This window comes from Ranitomeya imitator, chromosome 7 (genome assembly GCF_032444005.1).
Source record: "Ranitomeya imitator isolate aRanImi1 chromosome 7, aRanImi1.pri, whole genome shotgun sequence".
Classification (NCBI taxonomy): Eukaryota; Metazoa; Chordata; class Amphibia; order Anura; family Dendrobatidae; genus Ranitomeya; species Ranitomeya imitator.
Window position 1 is genome coordinate 63,075,331 of NC_091288.1, and position 22,545 is coordinate 63,097,875.

General features: G+C 43.2%; 1 protein-coding gene across 2 annotated transcripts in view; it reads right to left on the reverse strand.

Annotated features, from left to right (window-relative positions):
• Window positions 1-22,545, reverse strand: part of UBE2F (ubiquitin conjugating enzyme E2 F (putative)) — a 272,936-nt gene that overhangs the window by 79,547 nt on the left and 170,844 nt on the right. For both annotated transcript variants that reach the window (XM_069733384.1, XM_069733385.1), the window contains exon 6: window positions 378-448. In XM_069733384.1, coding sequence (XP_069589485.1) covers window positions 378-448 — 71 coding nt within the window. The remainder of the gene's footprint in view (window positions 1-377; window positions 449-22,545) is intronic.

Sequence of the window (22,545 nt, forward strand, 5' to 3'; positions counted from 1 at the left end):
TTTTCTTGAAAATACAGAGCAAATCATAAGGTATTTTGTTGTCGTGACAAAATAACATCAGAAGCCGTGATGACAGAGGCATTGCGTCGTTAGTCCGTGCTCGTTAGGAATCTATTTCATGACTGCTATGGAGCAGCTACAATATCGGTGTCCGTGCAATCATGGTTATCTGCACAGACCTTTGTCAGTGGTTTTCCTAATGACTAGTGTCATTACAGAAAGGGGAAGGCATGCAATCAATAGGTTACAACCTTGGCTACAACAATACGAGATTTCGGAGCTTTAAAACCCGAGTCAGCTCAAAGAGAGAAGAATGTAAAGTTAAAGAAAAATAAAACATAACTTTCAGAAAAATAAAAAAAAGAAGCTCTTCTCACCTTAAACAGATTTCCCCTGTCTCCGTGATGTTCGGATGCCAGATCCGCGTTAAGCACTTCACTTTAGGAGGCTGCGTAGAAAGGAGAAATAAATGTCACAATGTTAGGACTAAGGTGACACAAAGCACCCGTCACACTCAGTGGGGTCTCTGTATGGAGCAAGGGCGACATGCCAAGAAACACACTGGAAAATAACATTTTTTTGCTCATTGCAGTTTTATTTTTGTAATTGTGTTAGAATTGGCAAACGTCGGGAGATTACTCAGATCTAGGTGAGCCGAGGTGTGCAAGATTCACATTTCCTGCCAATAAATCTGCAACAGTCCCTAGGAGAGTTCACACAAGATTTGATTTTACGATCCAGACAGATGCAACGAGCGTGTGAACACGTCCCTATGGGCCTATGTAGGGCCTGATCATCACACGTCCTTTATACGGCTTACCTTTTACATATGGCTGCCACAGTAAACATTAAACATTTCAAATAGGCAAGTTTAGGACAAAAAAAAAAAATATTTGCAGGGCGTCTACAAAGCAGAATAAGTTATCGGGGATCTTACGTAATTGTTACTTTCTGAAATCGCTGAGCACGCTTTGTGCAAATATTCGTTTTGCGCATTTGAAGAAAAACGCTCTTACATTTTAAATAGGGGCCATAAAAAGCCATAATTACGTGATAGCACATAGGACGGTTTCTAAGATTGAAATTCAAGAAATACAATAAGAGCAAAAAAAAAAATGAATAACATTACATTTTAATAATGTGAGGCAAAGACAAAAGATAAACTAGAAATAAAGCAAAATAAAAAAAAATCCATTTTCATTTGGAAAAAGAAAAAAGTCTCACAGGTACTGAATATGATGAGCTTTCTTGGTATTGTTAATGAAAGTTGGAAATATTAGAATCTATTCTCCTGGGAATAATGTGGAAGTCATGAAACACCAGGGCCCCCAAATGTTACATAAGATACATGGTACGGAGAAAAGTAAGGGTATGGAGACTGTCTTGTATCAACCAAAAGATGGCAATATCCTTAAGAAGCCATCAATACAGAATGCTGCAGTTTTTGCCATTTTTCCCTCTAGTGACCGTCAGCGCCGACATCTTTTTGAAAAGAAGGTTGAGCTGAGGGGACGTGAATGAGCGCAGCTGCCAAATTCATCATAATTTACACAAAAAAAGTGTCGTAAATTACAACAGAAATACACTCCAGTACTACAGCTCTTACGTTGATGCACGGCAGTTGTAGCATTCGCCAAACTCATCAATAGATGCACGCCTCAATGATTCTGGAGTATTTTGCAGAGGCGCTGCTTTCATAAAGAATGGAAAACAAAACATCAATTTGCATACATTTTTATGAATTAGAACCAGTATATTCTATCTAATGGAATTAAAATAAAATGTTCCAAAACCACAGGGTGTAGATTAGTGACTTGTGCAAGTTTTCTGGGAGAAAGAAAGCAAATATTGGCGGGCGTCCATTTTACACAAAAATACAACATCATTGATTCTGTTCCACTCTCAGCTCTTTATTTAAAAAAAAAAATATATAAACAAATCCCCCAAAAAACAAATCAAAGCGCAGGTGAATCTGTTGTGTTAGGGGCAATCGCCCTTTGAGGCATTTAATCTACACCAGGTTCTGGTGCAAGCCAGACAGCCTTCCTTTTAAGCCAGACATTCCTCCTTTTAAGTCAGACAGCCCTCCTTTTAAACCAGACAGCCCTCCTTTTAAGCCAGACATCCCTCTTTTTAAGCCCAACATCTCTCCTTTTTAGCCCAACATCCCTCCTTTTAAGCCAGACAGCCTTCCTTTTAAGCCAGACATCCCTCCTTTTAAGCCAGACAGCCCTCCTTTTAAGCCAGACAGCCCCCCTTTTAAGACAGACATCCCTCCTTTTACAGGAGCAGGGACAGATGGGACAAATTTATTAAAGTTAACCTGTCATTAGGCTCATCCATGGGCAGCATGAATCAGACATTGGCTTCACGACTGCAGCCAGGCGAATTTTACTCTGAAATGCTGCAACATTTCATAGACAACAGTTAGAAAAGCTGGCAGGGACCATAGGGAGAGACCTCAAGTCCGTGCGCCTCCCCCAGCTGACAGAGCTATCACTCGCTTGTACATAGGGAGAGATCTGTCAATCAGCAGGAGTGGGGCTGGGAGAATCCAGCAGTGACCATTGTTAGACTAGTCCGGTCTCTTCCTCTAGTCCCCAAAAATGCTTTTCAAACCATCACGCAGCCAGGCTCTGATTAATGTGGGACATGGATCAGGTAGCAAATATCTAACGACAAGTTCCATTTAAGGAGTCTGTGCTCCTAAATAAAAATGTCACATTTTACTGGACTATAACAGACATAAAATTGCACCCAACTTTTAGCATCATTATCGTCATCATCAGCAACCATTTACTTAAGCTGCAGGTCAAGTCACTTGTGCGTAGTGACACTGAAGCGCAAGGTAAAAATAACCAAATCCTGAAACATAATCGTCTGTAGTATTAGTAAAAAAAAAAAAAAGGTAACCTAACAATAGATTCATGCTGCCCGAACCAAGCGGAGCATGAATCAAACACTGCTCCCACTTTTTCAGCGGTGCCAGTTCAACTCTGAAATGATATGGCGTTTCAGCAAAAACATACTTTGAAAAGGTGGCCGGCAAATATGTGTCTCTGATTACAGGTCCAAAAGACAGGTAGCCGGCAGCTTCTGCCCAACGTGTCCCCTTCTACTGATGGGTCTCTCCCTATGTGTGTGTATAGGGGTAGATCTGTTAGCCTTATGAAAGGGGGGCGGGGAGCAGCCACCAGAATCCTGCCTTAGGCCGGGATCACGAATGCGAGAAATACGACCGAGTCTCGCATGTTAATACCCGGCACTGCCGTCGTCACTCAGGAGCGGAGCGTGCAGCTCCATGTATTACTATGCGGCCGCACGCTCCGCTCCTGAGTGACGGCAGCAATGCCGGGTATTAACATGCGAGTCTTGGCCATATTTCTCGCATGTGTGATCCTGGCCTTAGACTAGTCATCCAATGCTCATTGTACATAATTGCCTTTTCAAAGTAGGTTTTCTCTAAAATATTGCTGTGTTCCAGAGTAAAACATACACAACTGTAACAATAGTGCAGCCAGTGTCCAATTCTTCTTGACCGTGGCTTGAGCAGCAGGAATCTACTCATCAGATTCCCATTAAAGATTTTATTTTTTTATAATTCTTCTTCAACAATTTTATCCCTTAAAATGCTCACTCTTCATGGCTGCAGCTATTGCTCCGCACATACATCTACAGAAGGCTTAGAATTTGTGTTCTAAACCAGGGCTTTAATAGTTAAGGTATGTGCACACGATGCGGAAAACGCAGTTGGGCAGTTTCTCATGAGTTTACATTACAATGTAAACCTATGGGAAACAAAACGCTGTGCCCATGCTGTGGAGAAAACGCAGCGGTTTACATTCCGCAGCATGCCACTTCTTTCTGCGGATTCCGCAGCGGTTTTACACCTGCTCCAATAGAAAACCGCAGCTGTAAAACCAGTGAAATCCGCAGAAAAACCGCGGTAAATCCGCGATAAATCTGCAGCAAAAACACAGCGTTTTTGCCCTGCAGATTTATCAAATCCACTGCGGAAAAATCCGCAGTGGACCATTATACGTGTGCACAAACCCTAAGTCCAAGGGTTACCCAGGATTAAAGTTGGGCAGAGATGCCATGATATTTCCATCAATCCTGCCCTCTATCCCTTATGTATTGGTGTAACTTTTGACATACTTTAGTTTGCAGTGCCATTAATATATAGGGTCTGAATACTTCTGACAATGTGATATTTCAGTTTTTCTTTTTTAATAAATGAGCAAAAATTTCTACAGGTCTGTTTTTTTTCAGTCAAGATGGGGTGCAGAGGGTACATTAATCTGAAAAAAAAAAACTTTTTTGATTTTACCTAATGGCTGCAATGAAACAAAGAGTGAAAAATTTAAAGGGGTCTGAATACTTTCTGTACCCACTGTGTATAGTCCTATTAGTCCCCTTCCTGTGAACTAAAGAATTTATAGCTCTAAAGTGTAGGTGGAAATTTATTAACCATCTCAGATACCGCAGCTTAAAGAAACAAGTGCGGTTTATTAAGCTTTGTGCATCTCATCTGCTGTACCGCGTCATTTCCTGGAGCGGCCTCATGTATCTCTCGGATATCCAAGTAACAGGGTCTACAACATCTGATGCAACCAAAGTCAAGATTAATTGGATTCCCCACCATTGTTATAACAAAAGAGAAGGGATATACACATGTCATATGTGAGATATACAGTATATATTTCATATGCTATCTATTTATAAAACTCTCCGCAGCGGACTATGGACCGTCAGCTGGCATATGTCCTGTGTTAGAACAGAGAAACAGACATCAGACTGCAGAATGAGTAAAAGGCCAATAACTCCAAGACATGAAATCCCACACCACAAAAATAAAAAACTTTAGATTAAAAATACACTGTATAGATGTTACAGTCAGCAGTAGTAGACCGACGCATTTCGGGTGAGCACAAACTCACAAGTATATTTATAAAAGAACAATGGAGAGACTGACCATGTGATGACATGATCACAAATGGAAAGTTATTGGTCCACCAACCTCCATGTACCCTTGGAGATCCCGTTTCTTGACACCCACTTGCTTCTCGTGATGTAGTAAAGGGTGAGTGGTGACAGAACTTTCCTTTCTTTCTTCCTTCCAAGGATAATGAGGCTTGGATTTTAATTGTCAAAGTAAGGGCTCATTAAGGGTACGTTCACACTAGCGTTGCGCCGCCCTGCGTCGGCGACGCAACGCGCGACGCATCGAAAAACGCGTGCAAACGCGCACAAAAACGCGCGCGTTTTGCGACGCGTGCGTCGTTTTTGACCAAAATCGGACGCACAGAAAATGCAACTTGTAGCGTTTTCGTGCGTCCGACGCTAGCGTCGGAAACGACGCACGTGGCGAAAAACGCAACCAAAAAGACGCACACGTCCCCTATGTTAAACATAGGGGCGCGTCGCCGACGCAACAGCGGCGCAACGCTAATGTGAACTTAGACTAAGACTACTGTAATTTTTCTCGTACAGAAGAAACGGTCAGAGTTTCATCAGTATTATCAGAGACCGGTCAGTGTCAGTTTTTAACATCAGCGTTTGGTCAGGGTTTCATCAGTTTTTTTCTGATGAAAAAAAAATGTACGGATGAAGGTTTCTCAAGCGTCGATCAGTCAGTCTGAGCAAGGAACAGCACTCGGCTGAATGAGGTACAATGTTCTCACAGACACACAGACATGCCTTGACAAATTTGTTACAAGACTCTGATCAATACCGCACATGTGTCTGCGCCTTTGAACTGACCACTGATGTCTGAATGAGACCTAAACAAGATACCGGATTTTTCATTAAGGTAGTTGATTGGTTTAAGCAAAACGAGAACTTTGGATTGATTTATCTTTCACTAGTGCCAGTTACCTGCCTTATAAGTTAGCATCTCTATGATGCTCTAGTGATCAATCAAGTCTTAAAGAATGAGCTTTTCTTTTCTAAAAGTGACAATCATGTTTATGAAGAAGAAAGCGTCATTCCTCTGAGCAGGCTCCAGTATTGGAAACATATTTTAGATGTCTTGTGAGTGGGTAACGTCAGAGCCATGAACAGGAATGCAAGCATGACATGTCCTTTCTACAGGTCGGATTATGTTGCACCGTGTCGTTATATCGTCAGAGTTATTTATTTTTATCTATTTCTTGTTGCTTATATCATGCAACCATAATCCCAAGTGGTATACAGAGATTGTCACCATCACTTCACTACCTGTGAAATAGGGGTCACACTCTAATTTACCCATCTTTGGCTTTCTATGAAATGTGTGCATGTCTATCTACAGGTTAAAATCTTTTTGCGCATGAAGAAAATTGAAAACTCAATAGAAACCAACTCAAAAATGGGAAACACGTACAAACTCCATGAAGATGCTCCCTATGGTCCAGATCCCAATGAGGCAAGGGATCAATGCTAACCACTGAGCCACCATAACAATAAGCTTGATTAGAGATAATGGAAGCATAGGCTCTTGCCCACACTTCATAAAGAAGATGCTTTTGATTCAACTGTCGAGCTGATGAGAAGCTCCTGGGAATTTTATTGCAGAGATTAGGATTCCTGCTTGCAGAAGGACTAGTGCAATTTTTATTTTGCCCAATAACAGCCATTCATCAACCTTCAGACGCCAAGGAAAGGATAAGACCCTGAAATGAATGAAGCCATTCAGTTCATTAGCTTTCAAATCAATGGATGGTGATAAAAAAGAATCCACAGAACAAGCTGATCATTTTTATTTTTAAAAGATTATATATTTTACTAGATGGTAGCCCGATTCTAACGCATCGGGTATTCTAGAATATGTATGTAGTTTGTTTATGAAGATTTTAGAATAATACACTGAATACACAGCGACTGCGCCTGTCGCTGATTGTTCGCAGCCGGCCACATAGTATATAGCACAGCCACGTAGTAAATAGCACAGCCAGATAGTATATTGCACAGCCACGTAGTATATAGCAGAGCCACGTAGTATATAGCACAGCCACGTAGTATATAGCACAGCCACGTAGTATATAGCACAGCCACGTAGTATATAGCACAGCCACGTAGTATATAGCACAGCCACGTAGTATATAGCACAGCCACGTAGTATATAGCACAGCCACGTAGTATATAGCACAGCCACGTAGTATATAGCACAGCCACGTAGTATATAGCACAGCCACGTAGTATATAGCACAGCCACGTAGTATATAGCACAGCCCACGTAGTATATAGCACAGCCCACGTAGTATATAGCACAGCCCACGTAGTATAGAGCACAGCCCACGGAGTGTATACCAGCCCACATAGCATATAACACAGCTCAAGTAGTATATAACAGCCCACGCATGCAGTGTATAACACAGGCCACGTAGTGTATAGCACAGCTCACATAGTATACAGCACAGCCCGCGCAGTATATCGCACAGCCCGCGCAGTATATCGCACAGCCCGCGCAGTATATCGCACAGCCCGCGCAGTATATCGCACAGCCCGCGCAGTATATCGCACAGCCCGCGCAGTATATCGCACAGCCCGCGCAGTATATCGCACAGCCCGCGCAGTATATCGCACAGCCCGCGCAGTATATCGCACAGCCCGCGCAGTATATCGCACAGCCCGCGCAGTATATCGCACAGCCCGCGCAGTATCTCGCACAGTCCGCGCAGTATATCGCACAGCCCGCGTAGTATATCGCACAGCCCGCGTAGTATATCGCACAGCCCGCGTAGTATATTGCAATGTGGGCATCATATCCCTGTTAAAAAAAAAGAATTAAAATAAAAAATAGTTATATACTCACCTTCCGTTGGCCCCCAGATCCAGGAAGCGTGTACCGACGCTCCTCGCGCGCTCCGGTCTCAAGAGTGCATTGCTGTCTCGCGAGATGATGACGTAGCGGTCTCGCAAGACCGATACGTCATCATCTCGCGAGATCGCAATGCATGAGCGGTCACCGGAGCGTCGCGAGGAGTGGGAAAGACCTGTTGTGGATCCGAGGGGCCGACGGACGGTGAGTATATAACGATTTTTTAAATTATTTTTAACATTACATCTTTTTACTATTGATGCTGCATAGGCAGCATCAATAGTAAAAAGTTGGTCACACAGAGTTAATAGCAGCGTAAACGGAGTGCGTTACACCGCGGCCCGTTAGCGCTGACTGGAAGGGAGTATGGAGCGGGCGCTGACTGCGGGGAGGAAGGAGCGGGGCCATGTTGCCGCCGGACTGTGCCCGTCGCTGATTGGTCGTGGCAATGGTCGTGGGCGTTTTGCTACGACCAATCAGCGACTTGGATTTCCATGACAGACAGAGGCCGCGACCAATGAATATCCTTGACAAAGACAGACAGAAAGACAGACGGAAGTGACCCTTAGACAATTATATAGTAAATATAGAAACAATGTATATCTAAGAGGTAGGATACTTATACACAGGGTGGATAAAAATCAATGTTTTTTTTTTTTTTTTTAAAAAAAAAAAAAAAAAAAAAAAAAAAAAAAAAATCGGATTTTTTTTATTTAAATCGGATTTTTTTCAATAAACTGCTTTTTGAGGAAAATATTTTACCATCCAAAGGTTCTTCCATCATGAGATAAAGCTGAGTTGTTTAACTCAGTAGAATAAAAGCTGTATATGTGTAACATTCACAATGCCATGCTCTTCCAGAGGTTTCTGTAGGATTAGTGGGCAGTTTCTCTCCTATATTATCACAGACGCTCGCTTTACTTATGCAGTTCTCAAAACTGAATTGGACTCCGCAGAGGTCCCAGCCTCTTCTTCATGGCAAAAATGTTACAACATGAACAGAGTTGAGAAAAAGACCTTAATCCTATTGTTCTACAAACCTATGAATACAGAATCAACCCCTTCAGTGCCAAGTCCAAGAAGTTAGACAATATGTTTCTGATTGTTTGGAGTGGAATAGATCTGCACAACACAAGAAGAATGTGAATCTAAGTGTGAGGAGGAGGAAGGGCAAGCAGACAAGAAAATGAAAGTGAAACTTTGAGCACAATACTGCAGCATAGCCACAGACAGACAAGTCTGGATCTGTTTGTGTGTACGATCTGAGGTTTATTACATTCTTTCCTTATAATGGCAGCAGGCCGTAAAAGAGAGACAGTTTGGGAATATTTTAATGAAGCTCCTTCGCCTATCGGTAAGGCAGGCATGCGTGCAAAATGCAAACGATGCAACAAAGAGATGCAAGGCCTGGTGGCGCGAATGAGGCAACATCATGAGAAGTGCGGTGATGAAGATGACCAAAGAAACACTTCTGAACAGGCAGGATCTTCAGGTTGGTAAACATTTTTATTGAATCCTATTTCTAAAGACTGAACTGTCATGTGTGAGAAAAATTATATTTCTTATTATTACTGCATGTTACTGTCATTTGGTACATTTATGAAGAAAAACAAATATTCCTTTTGGGGCAGGGGCAGTGATGTGTTGTGTACAATAAGCAGAAATTGTATAAACCATAAAATAACAGCATTGACTTTTTTTGTTTAGGGGAATTCATGGATTCTGGAAACTATCCACCTCCAAGATCACAATCATCCTGTTCTACAGTTTCAGAGTTATCCATCCAGGATAGTGCTTCATTAGCAGCAGCATCAGACACCCACAGCCACATATCACCATCACCCAAAAGGAAGAAAAAACCTTTACCTCCTGGAACCACCATAGATAGGTTTGTGATGAGAACTAGCAGATTAGAAAAAGAGTTGATTGATGAAAAAATTGCCCAGTTTATTTATGCAACGAACTCTTCTTTCCGTCTGACTGAGAACCCACATTTCATTAATATGGTTCAGTCACTGAGACCAGGATACAGTCCACCCAGCAGAGCTGATGTTGCAGGGAAACTGCTGGATCAAGTGTATGACAGAGAAATGGAGCAATGTGCAACAGCTCTGGAGGGTAAAATTGTTAACCTAAGTATTGATGGGTGGAGTAATGTCTACAATGATCCTATTGTATGTGCTTGTATAACAACAGAAGAAGGTAAAGTCTTCCTTGCACAAACAACTGATACTTCAGGAAATGCACACACAGCAGAATACTTACAAGAAGTGGCAGTAAAAGCTATAACGACATGTGAACAAAAATTCAAATGTCTAGTACGCAGTTTGGTCACTGACAATGCTGCAAACGTATCCAAGATGAGAAGAGATTTAGAAGAGCAGGGAGGGAATACAAAGCTGCTAATAACATATGGTTGCAGTGCTCATTTGCTGCACCTCTTAGCCAAAGACTTAAGTGTTCCAGAAATAAAGGCTAATGTTGTTGAAATTGCTAAATACTTCCGTAATAATCATTTTGCTGCAGCAGCTCTGAAAAGGATGGGTGGAACCAAGCTAACGCTCCCACAAGATGTTAGATGGAACTCTGTGGTGGACTGTTTTGAGCAGTATATCAAAAACTGGCCTATTCTGATGACACTTTGTGAAGAAAATCGAGATAAAATAGATGGCACTGTCACGGCCAAAATCCTCAACATTGGGCTTAAGAGAAATGTTGAACATATGCTGAGCTTCCTGAAACCCATCTCTCAAGCTTTAAACAAAATACAGAAAAATAGCTGTTTTATTGCGGATGCTGTTGAAATTTGGAAGGAACTGACTGAACACTTAAAAACAGAACTACACATGGACAGAATTAAATTACAAGCAGTAAACAAACGAATGGGACAAGCACTGACTCCAGCTCATTTTTTGGCAAATATTGTCAATATCCAATATCAGGGTCAAAACCTAAGTGCTGAGGAAGAGGAGTTAGCTATGACATGGGTATCCAGCAATCATCCATCTTTAATGCCAACTATAATAAACTTCCGAGCTAAGGGGGAACCATTCAAGAAATATATGTTTGCTGAAGATATTTTAAGGAAGGTCACACCAGTAAACTGGTGGAAGTCACTTAAGCGCTTGGATTTAGAGACTGTTCAAGTAATGATTTCACTTTTAATAGCAGTAGCTTCTTCTGCAGGCGTTGAAAGAATATTCTCTTCCTTTGGACTCATTCATTCTAAATTGAGAAATCGGTTGGGACCCAATAAAGCAGGAAAGCTTGTTTTTCTTTTCCAGATTATGAATAGGAACAAAGAAGAAGATGATGATGAAGATGACAACAAGTGAGCTACAGAGGACAGCAGGGACAGTAATATTTAAGTTTTTCATGTGTCGGCTGGGCTGACAGTCTAAGTTTCTTATAATATATATATATATATATTTTGTTTAGCCAAATTAGTTAACAAACATGGATGTTTGTTTAAGCAAATAACTTATGCTGTAATGTTGTTATTGTTTCAGTTGAATAAATCTATTTAAATTGTTATTAACCCCTTTACCCCCAAGGGTGGTTTGCACGTTATGGACCGGGTCAATTTTTACAATTCTGACCACTGTCCCTTTATGAGGTTATAACTCTGGAACGCTTCAACGGATCCCGGTGATTCTGACATTGTTTTCTCGTGACATATTGTACTTCATGATAGTGGTAAAATTTCTTTGATATTACCTGCGTTTATTTGTGAAAAAAACGGAAATTTGGCGAAAATTTTGAAAATTTCGCAATTTTCCAACTTTGAATTTTTATGCAATTAAATCACAGAGATATGTCACACAAAATACTTAATAAGTAACATTTCCCACATGTCTACTTTACATCAGCACAATTTTGGAACCAAAAATTTTTTTTTGTTAGGGAGTTATAAGGGTTAAAAGTTGACCAGCAATTTCTCATTTTTACAACACCATTTTATTTTAGGGACCACATCTCATTTGAAGTCATTTTGAGGGGTCTATATGATAGAAAATACCCAAGTGTGACACCATTCTAAAAACTGCACCCCTCAAGGTTCTCAAAACCACATTCAAGAAGTTTATTAACCCTTCAGGTGCTTCACAGGAATTTTTGGAATGTTTAAATAAAAATTAACATTTAACTTTTTTTCACAAAAAATTTACTTCAGCTCCAATTTGTTTTATTTTGCCAAGGGTAACAGGAGAAAATGGACCCCAAAAGTTGTTGTACAATTTGTCCTGAGTACGCTGATACCCCATATGTGGGGGTTAACCACAGTTTGTGCGCATGGCAGAGCTCGGAAGGGAAGGAGCGCCATTTGACTTTTCAATGCAAAGTTGACTGGAATTGAGATGGGACGCCATGTTGCGTTTGGAGAGCCACTGATGTGCCTAAACATTGAAACCCCCCACAAGTGACACTATTTTGGAAAGTAGACCCCCTAAGGAACTTATCTAGAGGTGTGGTGAGCACTTTGACCCACCAAGTGCTTCACAGAAGTTAATAATGCAGAACCGTAAAAATAAAAAATCATTTTTTTTCACAAACATTATCTTTTCGCCCCCAAATTTTTTATTTTCCCAATGGTAAGAGAAGAAATTGGACCACAAAAGTTGTGGCACAATTTGTCCTGAGTACTCTGATACCCCATATGTGGGGGTAAACCATTGTTTGGGCGCATGGGAGAGCTCGGAAGGGAAGGAGCGCCGTTTGACCTTTCAATGCAAAATTTACAGGAATTGAGATGAGACGCCATGTTGCGTTTGGAGAGCCACTGATGTGCCTAAACATTGAAACCCCCCACAAGTGACACAATTTTGGAAAGTAGACCCCCTAAGGAACTTATCTAGATGTGTGGTGAGCACTTTGACCCAATAAGAGCTTCACAGAAGTTTATAATGCAGAGCCGTAAAAATAAAACAAAATTTTTTTCCCACAAAAATAATTTTTTAGCCCCCAGTTTTGTATTTTCCTGAGGGTAACAGGAGAAATTGGACCCCAAAAGTTGTTGTGCAATTTGTCCTGAGTGCGCTGATACCCTATATGTGGGGGAGAACCAGCGTTTGGGCGCATGGGAGGGCTCGGAAGGGAAGGAGAGCCATTTGGAATACAGACTTAGATGGAATGGTCTGCAGGCGTCACATTGTGTTTGCAGAGCCCCTAATGTACCTAAACAGTAGAAACCCCCCACAAGTGACCCCATATTGGAAACTAGACCCCCCAAGGAACTTATTTAGATGTGTTGTGAGAACTTTGAGCCCCCAAGTATTTCACTACAGTTTATAACGCAGAGCCGTGAAAATAAAATAAAAAATTTCCCCTCAAAATTATTTTTTAGCCCCCAGTTTTGTATTTTCTCGAGGGTAAAAGGAGAAATTGGACCCCAAAAGTTGTTGTCCAATTTGTCCTGAGTGCGTTGATACCCCATATGTGGGGTGAACCAGCGTTTGGGCGCATGGGAGGGCTCGGAAGGGAAGGAGCGCCATTTGGAATGCAGACTTAAATGGAATGGTCTGCAGGCGTCACATTGCGTTTGCAGAGCCCCTAATATACCTAAACAGTAGAAACCCCCACAAGTGACCCCATGTTGGAAACTAGACCCCCCCACGAACTTATCTAGATGTGTTGTGAGAACTTTGAGCCCCCAAGTGTTTCACTACAGTTTATAACGCAGAGCCGTGAAAATAAAAAATCTCTTTTTTTCCCACAAAAATTATTTTTTAGCCCCCAGTTTTGTATTTTCCCAAGGGTAACAGGAGAAATTGGACCCCAAAAGTTGTTGTCCAATTTGTCCTGAGTACGCTGATACCCCATATGTTGGGGTAAACTCCTGTTTGGGCACACGGGAGAGCTCGGAAGGGAAGGAGCACTGTTTTACTTTTTCAATGCAGAATTGGATGGAATTGAGATCGGTCGCCATGTCGCGTTTGGAGATCCCCCTGATGTGCCTAAATAGTGGAAACCCCCCAATTATAACTGAAACCCTAATCCAAACACACCCCTAACCCTAATCCCAACGGTAACCCTAACCACACCTCTAACCCAGACACACCCCTAATCCTAATCCCAATCGCAAATGTAATCCAAACCCTAACCCTAACTTTAGCCCCAACCCTAACTGTAGCCTTAACCCTAACCCTTACCCTAGCCCTAACCCTAGCCCCAACCCTAACCCTAGTCCCAACCCTAACCCTAGCCCTAACCCTAGCCCTAACCCTAGCCCTAATCCTAGCCCTAACCCTAGCCCTAGCCCTAACCCTAGCCCTAACCCTAGCCCTAACCCTAGCCCTAACCCTAACCCTAGCCCTAGCCCTAACCCTAACCCTAGCCCTAACCCTAATGGGAAAATGGAAATAAATACATTTTTTTCATTTACTTTTATAGCGGGTTTTTTAGCGGATTTTTATGATTGGCAGCCGTCACACACTGAAAGACGCTTTTTATTGCAAAAAATATTTTTTGCGTTACCACATTTTGAGAGCTATAATTTTTCCATATTTGAGTCCACAGAGTCATGTGAGGTCTTGTTTTTTGCGGGACGAGTTGACGTTTTTATTGGTAACATTTTCGGGCACGTGACATTTTTTGATCGCTTTTTATTCCGATTTTTGTGAGGCAGAATGACCAAAAACCAGCTATTCATGAATTTCTTTTGGGGGAGGCGTTTATACCGTTCCGCGTTTGGTAAAATTGATAAAGCAGTTTTAATCTTCGGTTCAGTACGATTACAGCGACACCTCATTTATATCATTTTTTTATGTTTTGGCGCTTTTATACGATAAAAACTATTTTATAGAAAAAAATAATTATTTTTGCATCGCTTTATTCTGAGGACTATAACTTTTATTTTTTTGCTGTTGTCGCTGTATGGTGGCTCGTTTTTTGCGGGACAAGATGACGCTTTTAGCAGTACCATGGTTATTTATATCCGTCTTTTTGATCGCGTGTTATTCCACTTTATGTTTGGCGGTATGATAATAAAGCGTTGTTTTTTGCCTCGTTTTTTTTTTTTTTTTCTTACGGTGTTTACTGAAGGGGTTAACTAGTGGGCCAGTTTTATAGGTCGGGTCGTTACGGACGCGGAGATACTAAATATATGTACTTTTATTGTTTTTTTTATTTAGATAAAGAAATGTATTTATGGGAATAATATATTTTTTTTTTTTTCATTATTTAGGATTTTTTTTTTTTTTTTACACACTTGGAAATTTTTTTTTTAACTTTTTTACTTTGCCCCAGGGGGGGACAATACAGATCGGTGATCTGCCAGTTTGCACAGCACTCTGACAGATCACCGATCTGTCTGAGAGCAGTGCAGCGTTACCAAGTGCCTGCTCTGAGCAGGCACTTGGTAAGCCACCTCCCTCCCTGCAGGACCCGGATCCGCGGCCATTTTGGATCCGGGACTTACTGCAGGGAGGGAGGTAGGAGACCCCCGGAGCAACGCGATCACATCGCGTTGCTGCGGGGGTCTCAGGGAAGCCCGCAGGGAGCCCCCTCCCTGCGCGATGCTTCCCTGCACCGCCGGCACATCGCGATCATCTTTGATCGCGGTGTGCCGGGGGTTAATGTGCCGGGGGCGGTCCGTGACCGCTCCTGGCACATAGTGCCGGATGTCAGCTGCGATAAGCAGCTGACACCCGGCCGCGATCGGCGGCGCTCCCCCCGTGAGCGCGGCCGATCGCGCTGGACGTAATATTCCGTCCTTGGGAATTAAGGCCCACCCCACATGGACGGAATATTACGTCCAATGGCAGAAAGGGGTTAAGGTCAGGATTATTTTTCTCCTTCCTAAGTACAACAGAACAGTGGTGTCCAAATATGAATGATTAACCCATTAAACTGGGGAGAAAAAAGTAATATAAAAAGTGATTCTAAAAATCTTCATCTACTTGCATGTTAAAGTAGCAAGAACTAGTTTAGGTAGAAACTTTGATTTAAATCACTGATTTAAATCAAGCCTTACTGACTAGTGATTTAAATCGTGATTTAAATCAGTTAGATTTAAATCAAATCCACCCTGCTTATACATTTGTATAAGGCCATAAATATGGAATTATTTGGTCATATTGCAGCTGAATACGGCTCAATTTTTTTTTTTTTGGGGGGGGGGGGGGGGGGAGGGGGGGTTCTGAGCCTCTCCATTTCTAGAAGGACTCTGTCACCAAGTTTTTGCTAAGTTAGGGGCATCTTAGATTCAAAATATAAAACTGACGCCTGCCATAAGAATGCATTGATATGTTCAAGGATTTTTACAATTTTCTATATTTACTAATTAAAAATACCGTACATCAAAAACTTGCTGGATCCGACTCCCTCCCGATTTATCATTCTGATTTTATTACCATTTCTGTAAAGTGGTGTGAGACAAGAGAATGGGGATGATTCATAAAGACTGGCGTAGGGCACGCTTTTTCTATATCAGTCTTGCTGGAGTAGAAGGCGCCAAATTCACTAAAAAAGATGCAGGCTACTTAATGAATCTGGCACCTCTTCTGAGTGGCCATGCCAAAAATGCTACTTCAGTGGGGCTAGAGTAGTATTTCTGGCTTACAAAATGCCAACAATTTGATGAATTTGTTGGCCGGGCACGCGCGGTCATGCCCTGTCCCACTCTGACTTTTTCCCCTGCTCCACCCATGAGGAGGGCTCATTCAAACTGGTATGAAAATGCCAAAATCCGGAAAAAAAATTGTGCAAATTGTTCAACTTTTCAAAGCCTTTATACCACTTTTCACCAAAATTTGCAACTTTTTCATGACAAAACAGATAAATTAGTGCCTAACAGTGACACCATGATACCAAACTTCGACAGATGTCAAATAGAATGTGTAAATAGACATTCAGAATTTTTGAAATTTTGGTACTTTTAGATGTATGTCACGAAGCGAGAATATGGAAACCAAGAAGAACTCGGAATAAGTTGCTCTCAGTTAAATAATGAACACTAACGGAGTTGGGAGGTTAAGTCATTAACATATGTCCTAACGCTCTCTCATCACACAGCTAAATGAGATGCCCTCGTCCCTGATAGCGAGGCAGGAAATGCAATGACAGCCCCTCTGAACCGTACACGTCAGGAGGAAATGAAAAAGACCTTGGCTGTGCATATGACAGAACCATAAAAAAGAACAGACGGCTCATTTATTTCCTGTGGAAAGCGGTGACCAGCCTTATCTCCACAGGTAACAAGGGAATCGCTCCAGCCGCTTCCTTCAAATTGGCAGGGGCCGGGACAGAATGTGAAATTACTGTCAGAAGCACGGCTTGGAGTATTGCAGAATGTTCGAGAAAATGAGCGAAAATCTCTCTTCATTAAAACCGAAATTAATTTATTGACCAATTTAAAAGAAACAATTCATAAAGAGGAAACGTATAAGGCTCAGGAAGCCATGAAGTGCTCATGTCTTTTTTTCATATCCACTTAGTATTTTCCGTATCGTTAAGTCTTTTCATGTATTTGGGTTACATTTTTTTTTTTTTTTTACAAAAATTGGGAACAAAGGTTAATTGAATGGTTATATCTTCAGGTATATCTGGATCTCTAACGTTAGGGGGAAATACAGTTATAAGAAAAGTTCCCTAAACTATAGTCGCGTAACAATCTCTACTTCTGTAAAGGTTCATGAAAAACAGATTTATCCTTCCTATATGAAAGCTGTAACTGAGGCTAAATTATGCGTTGTCCATGAATGAAAAGTCCTCTTCGGTCCTGTATCAGTGGTTTTTCTTCTCTCATGTGTGGGAAGCTGCCAACACAGTCCGCTGAAATACGATGCCATATAGTACTATGCAAAAGTCGTAGGCAGATGTGGAAAAAAGAATGGATGTGAATCCTCCAAAAACAATGGACAACTGGCACTGACAAAGGATAAAACAGGACTTAAATAGCCCAGCCCAAATTACAAAAAATGGATACACCTGATAAATGCTGTGATCCAACTACCGCAGCACTACCACTCATAACCACCGGAGGGAGCCCAAGAGCAGAATTGACAACTGTTAACGATATCGTTGCTTTTTGTGACGTAGCAACGATATCGTTAACGAAATCGTTATGTGTGACAGCGACCAACGATCAGGCCCCTGCTGGGAGATCGTTGGTCGCTGGGGAAAGTCCAGCACTTTATTTCGTCGCTGGATCTCCCGCTGACATCGCTGAATCGGCGTGTGTGACGCCGATTCAGCGATGTCTTCACTGGTAACCAGGGCCGCGCTTAGTAACCCGATGTTTACCCTGGTTACCATTGTAAATGTAAAAAAAACAAACACTACATACTTACATTCCGGTGTCTGGTCAAGTCCCTCGCCGTCAGCTTCTCGCACTGACTGGTGAGCGCCGGCCAGCCGTAAAGCACAGCACAGCGGTGACGTCACCGCTGTACTTTACGGCCGGCGCTCAGTCAGTGCGGGAAGCTGAAGGCGAGGGACATGACCAGACACCGGAATGTAAGTATGTAGTGTTTGTTTTTTTTTAGGATAGATACTCACAGACAGGACTGGATTTGGAGACTTGTTTTAGCAGTCTGGATATACGCAGTACAAGTTCAGACACTGACTGCACAATGACTAGGGGAGCAGGCTCAGCCATTAGCCACACATGGACCATAGAACGAGGTTCAGGCACTGGCTACACACGGATGAGGTTCAGGTTCAGGATCTAGCCACACAAGGACCAGGAGACCTAACAACTCACTAATTAGTTCACTCCCTAATGACACAAGGCTACTTCGGCACCTCCCTACTGGGTAGAGTGACTTTTAGAGCTCATACTCACTTGCGCAAGACTCGGATAAGTCTCGCACGGCAACACCCGGCACTGCACCTGGCACAAAGGAGTGAGTGTGCGGCTGCATGTATTCCTATGTGACCACACACTCCGCTCCTCTGTGCCAGGTGCAGTGCCGGATATTGCCGCATGAGACTCATCCGAGTCTCGCGCAAGTGAGTATGAGCCCTTAAACTGAATGCCTCAGCCATTGGCTGGGAGAATTCTACTATGTGAGCACACTGCCCCATTAACATAAGGGAAGAATGCGCTCTAGGTGCACCACCGGGAAGGGCAGTGAGCACAAACACAGGAAGCATGTTGGGAACCAAGCCATGCGGCCAGTGAGTATGCCGGCGTCACTGCTTGGAGGAGAAAGGGGAATCATGCAGGGTGCGGTGGCGTTACTGTTATACAGTGTTTTTAGGTGGGGGAGGGCATCCGAAATTCTGCATGCAGAACACAGTTGGATATATATATATATATTTTTTTTTTACAGTTGAGATTTAGATGCAATTTGATGCAGGTACATAGCGTGGTGCGACTATAAGATTGCCTTACAATAGCTCCATACAACACCGAGCTGTAATATTGCCGCATGTTAACGAATTTCAGAAAAGGTGCAAAATGTTCTTTAACAAACTAATTACTGTAATCTACCAAAAAGGTGAAGGACAGGTAAAAAAGCAAAACAGAGGAAGCGGTGCCATTATACCAACAATAGACGACATTTACTGATTTGTAAAAGGAACCTGGCAGTGCGTAATCACGTATTGTGGAGAAATCAATCACAAGTGCACAAAAGCACCACCTTGTAATCGGACATTAATGTGGCTGCTTGGTTACCAGAGCTTTCTGAGATCTGTGTTAATAGCACTGGTCTCATCAGGCGCTTGTTTCATTCTATGACAGGGATATGGAGGGGAGACGGATACATTGGACTGTAATCTCTCTGGAGTATCCATGCACACATGAGCTAATGAAATTAGATGTCAGAGGAAGACAAAGGAAAAGAAGTTATTTACCAGACTCCCAAAGAGCCGGACGAGTGGACCACCGCTGGTACAACGCCTCCATATGTTAACAACTTTCAGAATGTTGTCACACACAAGTTCTTGACATACAAGATTAATCTTCTCATGGAACAATATTTCTGTATCTTATTCTGAAAAGCAAATGGAGCCTGACTGATTTTACACCGCATCCAGGCATCTGTTTAGCACTTGAGCTGATCAACATCAAATACGGTGAAGCGCTTTATAGAGGTACTTAAAGAAAACATACTAGGTAACTGCAAAATTGTCAAATAAGCTACATTTATCGGAATCCAAAACAGAGCAGGGCAGTGAGGGACCCAGCACTAGAGATATAGTGAGGGAAACAATGGCTGCAGCAGCTTCAGTTCTTATTTCTATGTTCCTGGTCATGCAACAACTTGATGTTTTGGGAATACGCCTGCATGTTCAAAAAGGACACTTTTGGTTGTACTACGTGAATAATGCCCATTAGATACATTTCGGAACATGCATTGGAGACTTAAAGGGGTTGTCCGAGCTTGGGGTATAAGTCTGTCGTCACTATGTGACTGCAGACTAATGAGTCCCCACATCACACGCCTGCCGCTCCCGACACTGGAGAATCCTCACAGCCAGGGCCGCCATCAGGGCATTACAGCCATTACTGCTGTATGGGGCCCGGTCAGCAGCAGTACACAGAGGGGCCCGCAGATCCGGGGCCCCACTGTTGTGCTTCTACTGATCGGGCCCCATCATGCAGTAAAATACTGTGCACTGCGGCGCTGGGGCCCGGGAGCCTTCTTGGAGCTGTGCACGGCCGTCTCACCTAGTCGGCTGCACAGCTCCTGCTCGGCTGTGGCTAGAATGTATGGGCTCCCTGCAGGTCCTGACTACAGCCCATACATTCTAGCCGTCTTAGTAGGGAATGTGCTAGAATGTAGGGGCTCCTGTCAGGTCCTCTCAGCAGCCCATACATTCTAGCTGCTGTTTCACTGCTGGAAACACTAGACGCCCCGGGAACGACTGAGGTAAGTATAAAACATTTTTGTTTTTTTAATAGGTGAGGTGAGGTGGGGGGGAGTGAGACTGCAGATGATGGGGTGTGTTTTAGGGAGTACTGTACATGATGAAATAATAGGGGGCTGCAAATGATAAAGTGTATTTGAGGGGGTACTACACATGAAATGATTGGGGCTGCAAATGAAGTAAGGGGGACTGCAGATGAAGTGAAGGGGGGATAGGGGACTGCAAATGATGATGTGGGGGTGATGGGGACTGCAAATGATGTGGGGGGACTGCAAATGATGTGGGGGGACTGCAAATGATGATGTGGGGGTGATGGGAACTGCAAATGATGTGGGGGTGATGGGGACTGCAAATGATGTGGGGGTGATGGGGACTGCAAATGATGATGTGGGGGTGATGGGGACTGCAAATGATGATGTGGGGGTGATGGGGACTGCAAATGATGATGTGGGGGTGATGGGGACTGCAAATGATGTTGGGGGACTGCAAATGATGTGGGGGTGATGGGGACTGCAAATGATGTGGGGGTTATGGGGACTACAAATGATGATGTGGGGGTGATGGGGACTGCAAATGATGATGTGGGGGTGATGGGGACTGCAAATGATGTTGGGGGACTGCAAATGATGTGGGGGTGATGGGGACTGCAAATGATGTGGGGGTTATGGGGACTGCAAATGATGATGTGGGGGTGATGGGGACTGCAAATGATGTTGGGAGACTGCAAATGATGATGTGGGGGGGATGGGGACTGCAAATGATGTTGGGGGACTGCAAATGATGATGTGGGGTGATGGGGACTGCAAATGATGTGGGGGTGATGGGAACTGCAAATGATGTGGGGGTGATGGAGACTGCAAATGATGTGGGGGTGATGGAGACTGCAAATGATGATGTGGGGGTGATGGGGACTGCAAATGATGTTGGGGGACTGCAAATGATGATGTGGGGGTGATGGGGACTGCAAATGATGTTGGGGGACTGCAAATGATGATGTGGGGGTGATGGGGACTGCAAATGATGATGTGGGGGTGATGGCAACTGCAAATGATGTGGGGGGACTGCAAATGATGATGTGGGGGTGATGGGGACTGCAAATGATGTGGGGGTGATGGGAACTGCAAATGATGTGGGGGTGATGGAGACTGCAAATGATGTGGGGGTGATGGAGACTGCAAATGATGATGTGGGGGTGATGGGGACTGCAAATGATGTTGGGGGACTGCAAATGATGATGTGGGGGTGATGGGGACTGCAAATGATGTTGGGGGACTGCAAACGATGTGGGGGTGATGGGGACTGCAGATGATGATGGGGGGTGATGGGGACTGCAAATTATGTGGGGGGACTGCAAATGATGATGTGGGGGTGATGGGGACTGCAAATGATGTGGGGGTGATGGGGACTGCAAATGATGATGTGGGAGATGGGGACTGCAAATGATGTGGGGGTGATGGGAATTGCAAATGATGTGGGGGGGATGGGGATAGGTAATGATGTGGGAGTGATAGGGACTGCAGATGATGAAGTGTGTTTGAGGGGGTTCTGCACATGATGAAATGATAGGGGGCTGCAAATGATGAAGTAAGGGGGACTGCAGATGAAGTGACGGGGGGGATAGGGGACTAAATGATGATAGGGGACTAAATGATGAAGTGGGGGTGATGGGGACTGCACATGAAGTGAGTGTGAGGGACGTGGACAGCAATTGAATTGAACTTGGGGGTGGGAAGAGCAAATGATGTATTGAAGGTGGGGAGAGCAAATAATGAATTTTGAGGGTGGGGAAGATCAATTGATAATGAATAGAGGGTGGGAGAGAGAGAAGACGTGGCAATGAATTGAGGCAGAAGGGGCATGTAACTATAATGAATTGGGGTAAGGGTTAGAGCGGGAGGTACATAGTGGGTTCGTTGAGGATAAAGTAACTG